The 14,138-nt window shown below is 40.4% G+C and overlaps 1 protein-coding gene across 1 annotated transcript in view; it reads right to left on the bottom strand.

The window, feature by feature from the left end:
* Positions 1-222: 222 nt before the first annotated feature.
* Positions 223-14,138, bottom strand: part of ostf1 (osteoclast stimulating factor 1) — an 84,146-nt gene continuing 70,230 nt past the window's right edge. The window contains exon 10 of the mRNA XM_060845066.1: positions 223-2,612. Coding sequence (XP_060701049.1) covers positions 2,554-2,612 — 59 coding nt within the window. The 3' untranslated portion in view covers positions 223-2,553. The remainder of the gene's footprint in view (positions 2,613-14,138) is intronic.

Below are 14,138 nucleotides of genomic sequence, written 5' to 3'. Positions count from 1 at the left end.
GATCTTTAGATCAAGATTCAGGTTGTTCAGTTATACAAAAACCCATGGCAGAAACTGACGACCCTTGAATTGCAGAGCAACTAAATGTCAGATTTTACATACATGATAGCTTCTAAATGCTACTAAAAGAAATACTGATCTGAGTGTAATTATATACTGTATGCCTTCTGTACTGGTGTGTGTTATAAATAAAATTCAAATGCTATTTTCTTCAAAATGTTTATTCCAAGAACAGGAGCGGCAACTCGATGTCATATTTCTTAAATTATGTTATAAAATATTCAAAATGCATAGAAATTCACTTTGCAGTTCTTCCAAAACATAACAGACCTGAAGTTCAATAGCTACGAGGATATTTAAAGCATAAAATCTTAATTTATAGAAGTTGTGTTTACCCTATTAATGTCTAATTTGTTTACTAAACTGTATCATCCACAAACAAGAATTTAAAAAGCAGAAACCTTGAATTTCATAGTAATTTAAAAGCTCCTAACATTCAAGCTCATTTTTCACCAATTCTCATATCAAATTTGTAATCTATTGAATTTTTATGTATTTACACAAGGTCCCAAGTTGCACAAGTGATCAATTACAATAAAACAACTTTAAAACTATCAAGTGCACAGCGATGATGGGAAAATGCCCAATAATATAGCTACAAACAAAACATTCCTTTCATGACATATAAATGTGATTTTGTTTTATGGGGTCATGTAAGCATAAAACCGTTATTTTCAGTGTTGGTGCCTCAACTATTTACAATTTCTCACAATAACCTGGAAAAAAAGACCATAATTATGATCTTTAAATTTGATGACAAATAAAGCCAGGACAGTAAGTGGACACAGTGTCTGCAAAGGGTTGTATATAAGATTGCGTGCGACCAAAATTTGTTGGAGCACATGGAGTATAGCGTAGGAAAATGTTAATTTGTCTGGAGAAATAGAAAACAGCATTTAATTAAATGCAGAGATTTTGCAGAATTCTGAGGTACAGAGGGATCAGGGCATCCTCATCTCAAAGATTATTTTAAGGCAGCATATTTTGCCACAGTTTCACTGATCATAGGTGAGACGACACTTGGAGTACAGTTTTGGTCTCCTTAACAGACAATAGTTATATTAGAAGGTAGCTCACTTGACACCTTGAATTTCTGGGGCAAGAGGAATGGAGAGAGGGAGGGGAAGAATTGGGGTACCTCCTGATGAAAAGGTTGAATAGCTTGGGTCGTATTTATTGGAGTTCAAATGAATGAATGGTGATGTTACTGAAACGCACAAGAGCCTGAGGGAATTTGAGGTGGATGCTAGAATTATGTTTCCCATTGCAGGGTCATTTTAAAAACAAAAGGTCTTCCATTTAAGGCAAAGTGATTTTTTTTTCCCTTCAGAGTGTCTAAGTCTTTGGAACTTTCTTTCCGAGAGAACAACAGAGGCAGGTCACGGAGTAACTTTAAAGGCACATGTAGATAGGTTCGAGGTTAATATGGAAGTCAAAGGACATCAGAGGTAGGTGGGAATATGGAGTTAAAGCTATAATCAGACAGACAGTCACAATCTTATGGAATGGTGGAGAAGGCATGAGGGACATTATGACCTACTGCTCCAAATTTGAATGCTCATTTCCATTATTCTGTAATTTTATATCTTCTCTACTGAGGTGGCCAAGCAAATAGCCTGTTCCCAGGTTGCCTCCAATTAAAAGGCATCAACAACCACCTAGATAAGCCACTTAGCTTGAAATGTATTTCATCCATTGAAAGCAATCTGCACTGTGCCTTATCAACTGTTTGAAAGGCTGATCCTTGTTCTAAATCTGTGTAAGAAAATTTGAAAATTCTATTATCTTATTACAAATACCCAATCTATACTTAACATGATCAGGACAATCAAAATCAAGTACACCATCGACTAGCTTGATATTTATACTGATTTCGATATCCAATTCATGAAATGCTAAAGCATAAGGTTCAAAACAAGTATTTTCCTTTGTCACCATCATATTGTGATAGTTGCCAGAGTCCACAGCAACAAAACAGTAATAAAACGGGGAACATATTAAATGTCTAAACATAACATACAAACATATAGGTGTATACCCACTCTGGTGGAAACCACAAACAAGCTTTTCAGGAAATTAATCTTTTTTGATTGCTAGACAGCAAATATTACACTTTCAAAGAGTCTCAACAAAGACTATTTTCAGCATTAAGTATTGCTTTTAAATTACATTTGGAAATCCATACTCTGCAGGTTTCAAATTAGTTCAATTAGCATCAGCTGAGCGATTCAAATAAAAAGATTAACTCATTCATGTGTGGTGGGGAGGAAATAAGTTCAGATCACATTTTTCTGTGTAATCACAGCAGAGCAAAGGAAACCAGGAAAACAAAAAATGTAAAGTTTCTGGAATAATACTGCAATTCAGTACTGAATTTCAGTAACTTTGTATGTTTTTTGATTTACAGATGCCAAGATAATTTAAGCAAAATTGGGATAAAACAAACTAAAGGGAAGTATTAGTAAGTGTTTGATGTCTGAACTTTGAAAAAAATTAATCAGAGTCTTCATCATCAAGATATTCTTCTGCATTGCTTGCAGTTCTTGTGATACCTGGAAAAGGAAAAAGGCAAGCAGATTTAGAATACAGGCTTGCAAGTACAAAGCAAACACGTTACAACACACCTTTAGTATGCTTGCTAATCAGTACTAAAAGTGATTCTTAGGCCTATCGAAAAGAGGCATCTTGTCTTTAAGTTACTTTAGATACTGTTTCTAACCAAACTTCTACAAGATCCATCACTATTTTGTATGTTACAACAGAAATCTAGAAATAATTTGTTCCTATTCAAATGAATATTTTTGGCAATTCAAATCAAATCAAGTGAACAGTAGCTATGAACTTCATTTGTATTTTAAATAATGTGCTAAACTGTAATGTAATTAGTTCTCTTAGAGATTTCCTTTCTCAACCAGAGTTACTTCAGTCAGAATTTTAACATGGTCTTCAATGGCTCCAGATAAAACCCATCACTTTCAAAAGTGGAAGTTAATAAAAGCATTAAAGTGTTGTTTAGTCCTTTAACAATTTAAACAACCGGATCAAAATCTCCCTTCCTCACAGCACTGTGGTGTTTCAGGGACTGCAGTGGTTCAAGATGGCGGCTTACCACCTTTTCCAGCACATTTAGAAACAGGGAATAAATTCTGGCCAAGCCAGTGACACATATTCCCTTGAACAAAAAGAAAAATTCAAAAGGAAATAGATAGTCATGTGTATGTATGTATCACACATTATGCCGTCTGCTTACATTAAAACAGACTACTTGGCATCATTCTCAAAGTCTTGGCTGCCAAGCAAGCTGACAGGTTTATGACAATAAAATAAGATGCCACATTCTTCTGACCAAAGTTCTTCTAAAAATCCTTGCATGTTTAAAGAAACGAATAACAATTTTGTGCATAATTTTGCTCGCTAATTTGTGCCAGCCAATACGGAACATTCTAGAAGGGACTTGGTGAAATAAATAACAGTTCCACAGAAAGCAGAGATATTTGGAAGCAAGTATTATCCTAACATTTCAACAAGGAGAATAACAACTTCAGAGTTTACGTTTAAAGCTTTCAGCCCCGAGAGATGCAAGTATTTGAATACAAAATATTTTGAAGAAATATTTTATACCATTTTTATTGATCTTTGATTTACAGCAATTATTCAATGCTAAGGGTGGAATTCTCAGGACAGGGTGAGCCTGTTCCCATACTCAGAACCAGAACAGAAAACAATAAGTTAGCTTTACCAAGGCACTTGACTTGGCATCATCGTGGCATCTGTTTCATGACCAATTAGCAATGGTGGACGGAGTGGCATGCCCATTTTATCAACGGAAAGATTTCTAATTAGCAATTTAGAAGAGCTCACCAGCACTTGGATTTTTAAAGCTGCAGCAATTACAGGAATGGTGAAGATTGGGAAAACTGCTCACCAGGTCATTTATTCTTAAAAAGAGGCCATCCTGAAGGATGTAAAGGATAGCAGTGAGATGCACTCTCACAAGGATGTGAGGAAGTAGCCAGCTTCTTAAACTAAGCAGACATAGATGGAAATGGCTAAGGAAGGCTATGCATGAAGTGCCTCTCGCCTGAAGGCAGTGCAAGAAGAGACCTAGAACATGAAAAAGATACGACAGGATAGTAGCATAACATCTTCAGGTACCAGCTAACGTGCACACAAATGCAAAAACAACATTTACATTAGCATTAATAATTTTGATTTTCTTTGTATTAATGAATGTAAACTAGTTTGGTGAAGTTGTGTGTTACTGGCTCAAGACAGTTGAACGGGCAAGGAAGAAATTGGTACCCTGACTGAATAACTGCATAATTGCATAAACCCCGACAGCAGGATGGAAAGATAATGGTTAAGCCACAAATGTGTGTTAATGTCTGCAAAATCAACTTTAACTAAAACACTGCTTGAGCTGAGAGAATATGGTCACTGATTATTCCTGTTGCCATAAATATTCTGCCTTCATTCCAACATTGAAGGCAACAAGGAAGGTGGAGATAACACAGCAGACAGGGGTGCGTGTGTTCATTTAAAACACAGCCTTGAAGAATGTCCTGGAGGAAATACAGCTGGCCATTACTTGGAAAAAGTCAGTGGTGTTCTTAAAAAAAAACAAACTAAAGGGGTCAAAACAAAGTTTAACCCTAAATGGCACTCAAAGAAAGGAAGTAATAACACCTCTGAATAAGCTGATTAAAATACCAATCTGTTGTATGCTGTTGTTATCAGGGCCAGAAACATTCTTTTAAAAAACAAACAGATGCCAGCTCTAGATTTTAACATTCCTGACATTACACAGGTCACCACAACTTGCAGTTGACCCTCTCTCCAAACACTTCACGTTCTCATCTAACAGCCACACTTCTTCAACCCATTAATACTCTTGCTCTCTCATGCTTATGTCTGTCATCCTCGACAAACGATTTCTCTCTCACAAAAAGGCATTACCATAGAATCCCTACATTGTGGAAGCAGGGCATTCAACCCATTGAGTCCACACCAACCCTCCGTAAAGCATTCACCCAGTTCCCCCCCCTGCCCCTGCCTAATCCTATCCCTGCATTTTCCATGGCTAATCCACCTAGCCTGCACATCCCTGTACACTACAGACAATTTGGCATGGCCAATCTACCTCACCTGCAAGTCTATGGACTGAATACCTGCACCTCTGTTTTGGTTTGCAGAAGATGGCACACAACTTGCCAAGTGATAGAGGCTCCAGGGGAATTGGGGAGGCTGGAAGTACCAAACTCCAGTGATAGACAAAAAAAATTCCAAGAGAACTGCAAATGCTGGGCATCAGAAATAAAAGCAAAAATTCTGGAAAAGCTCAGTAGGTTTGGCAGCATCTCTGGAAAGAAAGCTGAATGAACGTTTTGGGTCCAGTGACTTCTTCAGATCCTTCCAGTGATGAGCACCTTTTAAGCGTGCATTCTGAATGATCAACAGGGGTCTTATTATAGGAGTCTGCACAATAACAACAACCTATGTAAAAAAATCCAAGCCTCCTGATAAACAAGCTCTCAGTAATGTCAGGAGAGCTATTTCTGTGCCTTGAGACCCTGTATTGCTATTTCACCTGCCAGCTGTATCCATCTCTCCTGCTCAGTACATGGGTTGTTAGGAATTAGAGCTGAATTGCTGCCTCCTGCCCTTTGAGCCCACTCTGCCATTTAACATGATCACAGCTGATTATATCCTGGTCTTAACTTGACTTTCCTGCCTGCTCCCCATCATCCTTTATCCCATTTTCATTAAAAAAATCTATTTTTAGTATCTATTAATTAATTCTGTCTCCACTGTATTGAGGGAGTGAATTCCACGTATTCACAATCCTCTGAGGAGGGTCTCATCTCAGTGAAAGGAGGTAGGTTCAAAACTATGACCTCTTGTTCTAAACGGTCTCAAGAGGAGATCATCTCTTCGATACCTACCTTATCAATCCCTTTACATTTTATATGCCCCCATACATTCTTCTGAACTTCAAGTACTAGCCCAAGCTATTCAATCTAGAGGCAGCATGGTGGCTCTGTGGTTAGCACTGCTGCCTCACAGCGCTAGAGACCAAGGATGGATTCCAGCCTTGGGTGACTTTGTGGAATTTGCACATCATGTCTGCATAGTTTTCCACCAAGTGCTCCGGTGTCCTCCCAAAGTCCAAAGATTAGCCATGGGAAATGCAGGAATAGGGTAGGACGATGGATCTGGGTGGGATGATCTTCGGAAAATTGGTGCGGACTCGTTAGGCTGAATGGCCTATTTCATAGAATCCCCACATTATGAGATGCTTCTCACATGACATCCCTAGAATCAGATTGCTGAACTACCTCTGGTGCCACATCTTTCCTCAAGTGAGACCAAAACCGGACACAATATCTCAGGTGTCGGCTCACCAAAACCTTATATAATTGCAACACCACTTACAATCTTATAATCCAGTTCTTTTGTAGTAAGTGTCAATTCCATTTGCCTTGATTATATGCAGAACCTGCATATCCACTTTCTGTGACTCAAGGGACAAGTGCTTTAGGAGAAGGTAGTTGCTGCTGGACTTGGTGCTAGAGCTGTTGGCGATGGTGCAAAGTACAACTGCACAGGCAATTTCCCTAATGAAGTGGAGCTGAGGAGAGTCAGGTACTGAATGAAGTAGTTTAAGATGTTGTCATGCGTCAGTCAAGCAGTGATAGAACGCTCCGAGAACAAGTGTTTTGACTTTGCAGTCACTCAACTGACCATAGTTTAGAGTTCTTAATTTTACAAATTGGTTTTTTTAAAAAAAGTAGTCCAAAGTAGAATAAGCCCAGGGGGATATTTTTAAGGTGGTAACCAGAGGTGTTGATGAGTAATGCAATTTATATGGTCAACATGAAGATTTAATGTTAAGGTCCCTCATGTAGACTGGCCAAGAAAGCAAGACCACGTGGGATTCAAGGCAAAGTGCCACATTCAATCCAAAATTGACCGTCAGGAAGCAGAGGGTGATTGTAGAGTGTTATTTCAGAGATTGGAATTCTGCTTCCACTGGGGTCCTGCAGAGTTTGGTACTAGGGTTCGTGCTTGTGGTGTACATAAATAATTCAAACTCAAACATAGAGGGCATGAGCATGAAATTCATGAATGGCATGAAAGTTGGTAGGATGATAAAGAGGCTAGCCATAAACTGCAGGAAAAGCAGTAGACTGATTAGGTGGGCAAAATGAGAGGTGATGTACTTGGAGAGCGCTAACATGGCAAGGGATTACATTATGACTAGTACAACCCTTTAAAGTACTGAAGGTCAGAAGGACCTGTCAAAGCATTGAGCAGAAGAGTCAGGATGTCCTGTTTCAGTATTGGCAAGACCACATTTGGAGTAGTGTGCGCAATTTTGGTCACCCTACAATGGAAAACAATATTAAATGAGTATGAGTGCAGAAAAGATTTACTGGGAGCATTTGAGTTTAAGGAGAGGCTGGATAGCCTGGGACATTATTTTCCCCCCTACAATAGGAACCTGAGGGATGACCTTATAGATGTCACTAAGGTCAGAGGCATAAATAAGGTAGATAGCAGACAGCTTTTCCCCCCAAGGTAGGGGAGGAGATGGCATAAGTTTAAGGTGACAGGAAAGAGATATAAAAGGGTCCAGAGGGTGGTGAGTGTCTGAAAGGGGCTGCCAGAGGTAGTGATGGAGGAGAGTACAATTTTGTTATTTAAAAAACATTTGGGCATGTACATGGATGGATGGTATGGAGGGATTTGAACCAAATGCAGATGAATGGGACTTGTTTAACTGTGAAAACTAAGTGGTATGGACAAGCTGGGCTGAAGGGCTCGTTTCCATGCTGCAAACCTCTATGATTCGATGACTCTGTCCTTCATGTGGTATCCACCAATCCCTCAAAGTAGGGAGGAGGAGGAGGTTAGGTGCCATATGGGATACTTATCTTTATTCCTTGAGGCATAACATACTGAACAAGGTGATTATGCTGGGACTATATAAAATGCTGGCTAGGCCATAATCAGAGAACTGCATATAGTTCTTGTTGCCACATTATAGGAAGGATACAATTGCATTTGAGAGGGTGCAGAGCAGATTTACCAGGGTGCTGCCTGCATTGGAGGTGTTGAGCTATGAGGAAAGATTGAACAGACTGGGGTTGTTACTCTTGGAGCAATTAAGATTGAAAAAGGGACTCGGTAAAGGGATGCAAGATTTTCAGCAGCATAGGTTGGGTGAATAGAAAGGCACAGTTTCCATTAGTAAATAACTAGGGCACAGATTAAAAGCTAAGAGGCAAAACCTTCAGGTCCTGAAAATTAATTTTATATTTGTGTAATGTCAAATGAAAATTCCATGTTTAAAATAATAGTACATATTTGAAGCGGGCAATATTTCAGCTTTTAATGTACAGTCTCACTGTGCAAAACTTTTAAGTGATGAAAAAGTCTTTACTTTTTGATTTGTGATCCGAGAGAATGATTCAGCATGCTTGGCTGCTAATATTCCCCTGTCCGTGGTATTCTGGAAATCCCAAGCCTAGCATGATATTCAAATTGATGGTGGAAAAGGTGACATTCGTGCCACAGAGATGGTTAGATCCTCGTGGACAGCTTCTCTTTAAAGAGATCTTTATTGACAGTTGTCACTTTGCAACCGTCTACAAAATTCATGCGATTAATATTACTCAGATTTTATCTTGCAACAACCAATCCCTTTTGGATCAATACAAGATTGACCGGGAAATCAATTTCTCAAACTCAAGTCAGAAATTACTTTCCCATCAACATTTGATTATTTTTGACTTAAAATCAGAGATCTTCAGTCAATTCCAAATAAAATGTCCTTTTTGGTGAAATTACTAGTAGTGTCAAGGACAAGCCACAGAGTCCTTACGTGACTCCAAACTAATTAAATAGGAATGTAGCTTTTTGTTGTATTGTAGCATAGCAAAGTGTTTCACAGAAGCACTATAAAATAAACAATGAAACTCAGCCACATAATGGATGTTCGTTCAGATGACCAAAACATTAAGTAGATTTGAAATTGTGTCTTTGAAGAGAAAAGGTAAGGATGCAGATTGTTAGTTCCTAAAGTCAACGATGTTAACATTACACTCATTTCTCTACTCATTTTGCAGATAATAGCATTTTCTTAACAAGTTTCTTGACTGGGAACAGGAAATGAGAATTCACACAACTTCCCTCAAGTTTAGAGCTCAAACAGTGAATATAAAGAAACTAGTTATTTTAAAAGCATGCAAAATATCTCAAGGAAGCGAAACTATTGCTGAACCAGCTGTACAAATCAGCAAAAATAATTTGTTTTGAGACAATTCCAATAATCTGACACATTTCTGCAACCAGCTTAATCTGTAAAACATTAAAATTAGAAAATACATCATATAAAACTAGACTTGATTAAGTTCATACTAGTTCCCTGTGTACGGGATACATCTGCCAAACTGTTTTCAAACATTTCCACGGAGACAGCATCAGAAGCACAAATTAATTGAAAAGAGAAATAACTAGGTCGGGACCTTTTCGGTTTTCTCCCCCTAATAAAAGCTGACACTAGGTAGCTAGACCTGAATTTCAAAATTTTAATAATTCAAACTCATTTTTCCTTGTACAAAATTATTTCAGATTTCTTACATAGTATCTCTTGTATCTAATAGGGGACCAAAGCATAAGTTGTGAACAGATGGAGATATTTACAGAGCAATATTAAGAAATCTCAATAAAACACATTGGCTCATTCTCTCTCTTACATGGTTAAACGTCAAAACCAATTATAGAAACTTCAAAAATATATCTATTGAAATAAAGAGGACATTTTGAAAAGATGCACAGATATCAAACAAGAAAATGAGAAGTGAACATGGGTTGTAGGTACTTCAAACAATAATAAATTCTTCCATTACTGCATTAACATCAAGATCATCAGGGAGGGAGTGAAAGCCATAAAGAATACCAGTGAAGACAAAACCAGCACTTGTTGAACACTAATATTCGGGGACAGAGTTTCAGAGAATTGTTACATTCAATTCTACGTTGCAATGGGTCCTAGGCCTGTTGCAAAGCTCATTGGTTACTGAAAGTCAATCCTGGATCACAGTTCTAACAAGATTAGAGCTGAAAATGTGTTGCTGGTTAACCAGCTCTGATCTCCAGCATCTGCAGACCTCACTTTTTACTCTAACAAGATTAGCCAAGGTAAAGGCAGGAAAGATGTTCCTGAAGACTAGGGAATCCAGTACCAAGGGTCATAGTCTAAAGATACAGGGTAGACCATTTAGAACTTGAATGAAGATAAACTTATTCACCCAGAGAGGTTTGAACTGTGGAGTTCTCTGCCACAGAAAGCATTTGAGGCTAAAACAAAGTTTTCAAGAAAGAATTAGATAATAGTTCTTTGACCTAAAGGGATTAAATGAATATGGGTAAATGGGGAGCAGGGTATAGAGTTCAATGATCTGCCATTAGTAGGTGGAGTATGCTCCAAGGGCTGAATTGCCTTCTCCTGTTCCTATTTTCTAAGATAATTGGAAAGGGAGACACGGAAGTAAGATCCATGCATAAAAGAACTATTTAGCTTGACTGCTGAAAAGGCTGCGAAATCAGCAAGGTCTGCATTGGTGCACTTGCTATTTAATGTATTTTGTGGAGTGTTCCACAATGGTTTGTTACCCCATATTTGCCTCATTGGGATGTTAACATCCTGAACATTGAAATGCTTTTGTCAATAATCTGGATGTTTGCTTGGCTAAGTTTGTTTGTAACAAAGTAGTTTTTCTTTGTAGACTTAAGAAAACTGGCTGGCTTGTTTTTAAGACTAAACTAGAGGACAAATCAGGACAGTGCAGCTGGCCATATTATTAACCTGATTAAATTTAAAACTTCTTGTGACCAAAGGAGGAGTAAGGCTAGAAAGGAATCAGTGCATCCCTCCAACCCCAGGAGTAACAATTCTTGCAGCAGTCGTCATGAGGGAAAGCTATAACAATATTATAATCCACACTGACATAAACACTGCCAAATTAGGTGAAGAGGTTCAAACAGGCTTAAATGATACAAAATGAACATATGTGTCAAGACTACACCCACCCACTCGTGATGGGAGAGGTACAGACCATCAGGGAGGTATCATTATGTTGGAAAGAAGATCACAAAATGATAAAACAAAAGCTATTCAAAAAAGACTATTTTAATCCAGGGAACATCAAATTCCAACAGAACAATGAAACTGATTCTTAAGAATACATCTGATAATTATATAAATGGCAACAATCAAGGAAAGACCAGTCATCCAGTCATGTGGCTTTGGAAAAGAATAGTTGGCTAACCAGGTTCCTTATCGAACAGTGAAAAAAATTCACGTAGTGTATTTCAGAATTTATAGAATACTCATGAAGTTTCTCACAAAACATTGTTTCTAGAACTGAACAATAGAGAAAGGGAAAATTCAAAATGGATAAAGTTCTGGCCAATGAAAGAAAGCAGATCCAAACCATATATGTTGCAATTGCATTTAAACATTGTTATAGATTCATACAAACTATATTAGGTTATAATCTGTTGCAAGACCTACAAACTAGCTAGCCCATATTCTTTAATTAGGTAAATGTTCAAATAAAGTTCCCTTTGTTGACATGATCAGACAAATCTTATACACTTTGTGCTCAGTTTTAACTCATGACACAGAGGTGCTGAGCTAACAGTTCCTAATTGTGCCCAGAGGGCACTTCCTGCCAATTCCACAAGGGTGCTACATTAGCATGAAATGTTTCAAGGAGAAAGTGAGGACTGCAGATGCTGGAGATCAGAGCTTAAAAATGTGTTGCTGGAAAAGCACAACAGGTCAGGCAGCATCCAAGGAACAGGAGATTCAACGTTTCGGGCATAAGCCCTTCTTCAGGAATGAGGAAAGTGTGTCCAGCAGGCTAAGATAAAAAGGTAGGGAGGAGGGACTTGGGGAAGGGGCGTTGGAGATGCGATAGGTGGAAGGAGGTCAAGGAGAAGGTGATGGGCCGGAGTAGGGTGGGGGGGGGAAAAGAGGTCAGGAAGAAGTTTGCAGGTTAGGAAGGCGGTGCTGAGTTCGAGGAATTTAACTGAGACAAGGTGGGGGGAGGGGAAATGAGGAAACTGGAAAAATCTGAGTTCATCCCTCGTGGTTGGAGGGTTCCTAGGCAGAAGATGAGGCGCTTTTCCTCCAACCGTCGTGTTGTTATGGTCTGGTGATGGAGGAGTCCAAGGACCTGCATGTCCTCGGTGGAGTGGGAGGGGGAGTTAAAGTGTTGAGCCACAGGGTGGTTGGGTATTCCAGAGGTGTTCTCTGAAGCGTTCCGCAAGTAGGCGGTCTGTCTCCCCAGTATAGAGGCCACATCTGGTGCAGTGGATGCAATGGACGGTGTGTGTGGAGGTGCAGTTGAATTTATGGCAGATATGGAAGGATCCCTTGGGGCCTTGGAGAGAAGTAAGGGAGGAGGTGTGGGCGCAAGTTTTGCATTTCTTGCAGTTGCAGAGGAAGGTGCCAGGAGTGGAGGTTGGGTTGGTGGGGGCTGTGGACCTGACGAGGGAGTCACGGAGGGAGTGGTCTTTTCAGAACGCTGATAGGGGAGGGGAGGGAAATATATCCCTGGTGGTGGGGTCCGTTTGGGAGGTGGCAGAAATGACAGCGGATGATACGCTGTATACGGAGGTTGGTGGGGTGGTAGGTGAGAACCAGTGGGGTTCTGTCCTGGTGGCAGTTGGAGGGGCGGAGCTCAAAGGCGGAGGAGTGGGAAGTGGAGGAGATGCGGTGGAGGGCATCGTCGATCACGTCTGGGGGGAATCTGCAGTCCTTGAAGAAGGAGGCCATCTGGGCTGTACAGTATTGGAACTGGTCCTCCTGGGAGCAGATGCGGCGGAGACGAAGGAATTGGGAATATGGGATGGCGTTTTTACAGGGGGCAGGGTGGGAGGAGGTGCAGTCTAGGTAGCTGTGGGAGTCAGTCGGTTTATAATAAATGTCTGTGTTGGTTCGGTCGCCCGAGATAGAAATGGAAAGGTCTAGGAAGGGGAGGGAGTAGTCTGAGATGGTCCAGGTGAATTTGAGGTCAGGGTGGAAGGTGTTGGTAAAGTGGATGAACTGTTCAATCTCCTCATGGGAGCACGAGGCAGCGCCAATACAGTCATCGATGTAGAGGAGAAAAAGGTGGGGGTGGTGCCAGTTATGAAATGTTTCAACCCAATTTGTTCTCTTCTGGCAACAATGGAAAATTCAAACCATGTTTAACCAATATTGTTGATCACATGTGAGCTACGCAAGTGCTCAAGTCAAAATCTTGTTGCAAGATCCAAGATGGTGGCAATCTAATTAGGTTTGCCCTGCTAAGCTCTGCACCCTAACACAGGCAAGACGATGCTTTTACCCTTCCTTGATTAATTATTTTAGAAAAGATCAACAATTTTAGGTCCCCAGAATCTTTGTGCATTAGTTCTGGTGATTAGGAAAGACGACCAAGAGGAATACAACAAGAGGGCATTCCTCTGCAGCAACAGACATGTCAGCGGCTGCAGCATCTATCTTTGCAGACGTTCCTTTCGACCTACCTACGCAGCAGATCCTGGTCTGAGTTCGGGGATGGAGGAGACCTGGACCAGGCTGGAACACATCTCAACCATGCTGCAGAAGTACGAGCAGGAGAGCCAGCATCCTGGGCAGCGCATGGAGAAGGTGGTGGAGCAGCGGACCGCGGCAGAGACCTCGGCAGGTTGGGTTCAGGCACTGGGAAGGCAGGCAAGGGCCTTAGTGGAGCTGCCGAAACAGGAGTAAGGAGGCCAGCTAGTCAGTTTTCTGGAGCAATGGCTCCTGCAGTTCTTGGGACCGGAAGTCAAGGTGAGCTGGGTGTGAACCAAGCGGGCCGGCTAAGTCACAGCGCACAACCTGGATCAAACCAGCGGCCCTGCCTGGTCCTAGTGAGACTCCAGCACTGGAGAGATAAGCAAATGGTGTTGGCAGCTTCCTGAGCATTGGGGAAGGATCCTGATCTACAAGGAATCAAAAATCATTTCTTCAGGTTTCTGTGGCTGTGAAACACATGAGGAAG

Source organism: Hemiscyllium ocellatum, chromosome 2 (genome assembly GCF_020745735.1).
Source record: "Hemiscyllium ocellatum isolate sHemOce1 chromosome 2, sHemOce1.pat.X.cur, whole genome shotgun sequence".
Lineage (NCBI taxonomy): Eukaryota > Metazoa > Chordata > Chondrichthyes > Orectolobiformes > Hemiscylliidae > Hemiscyllium > Hemiscyllium ocellatum.
This window is presented reverse-complemented; position numbering and strand designations above follow the sequence as displayed.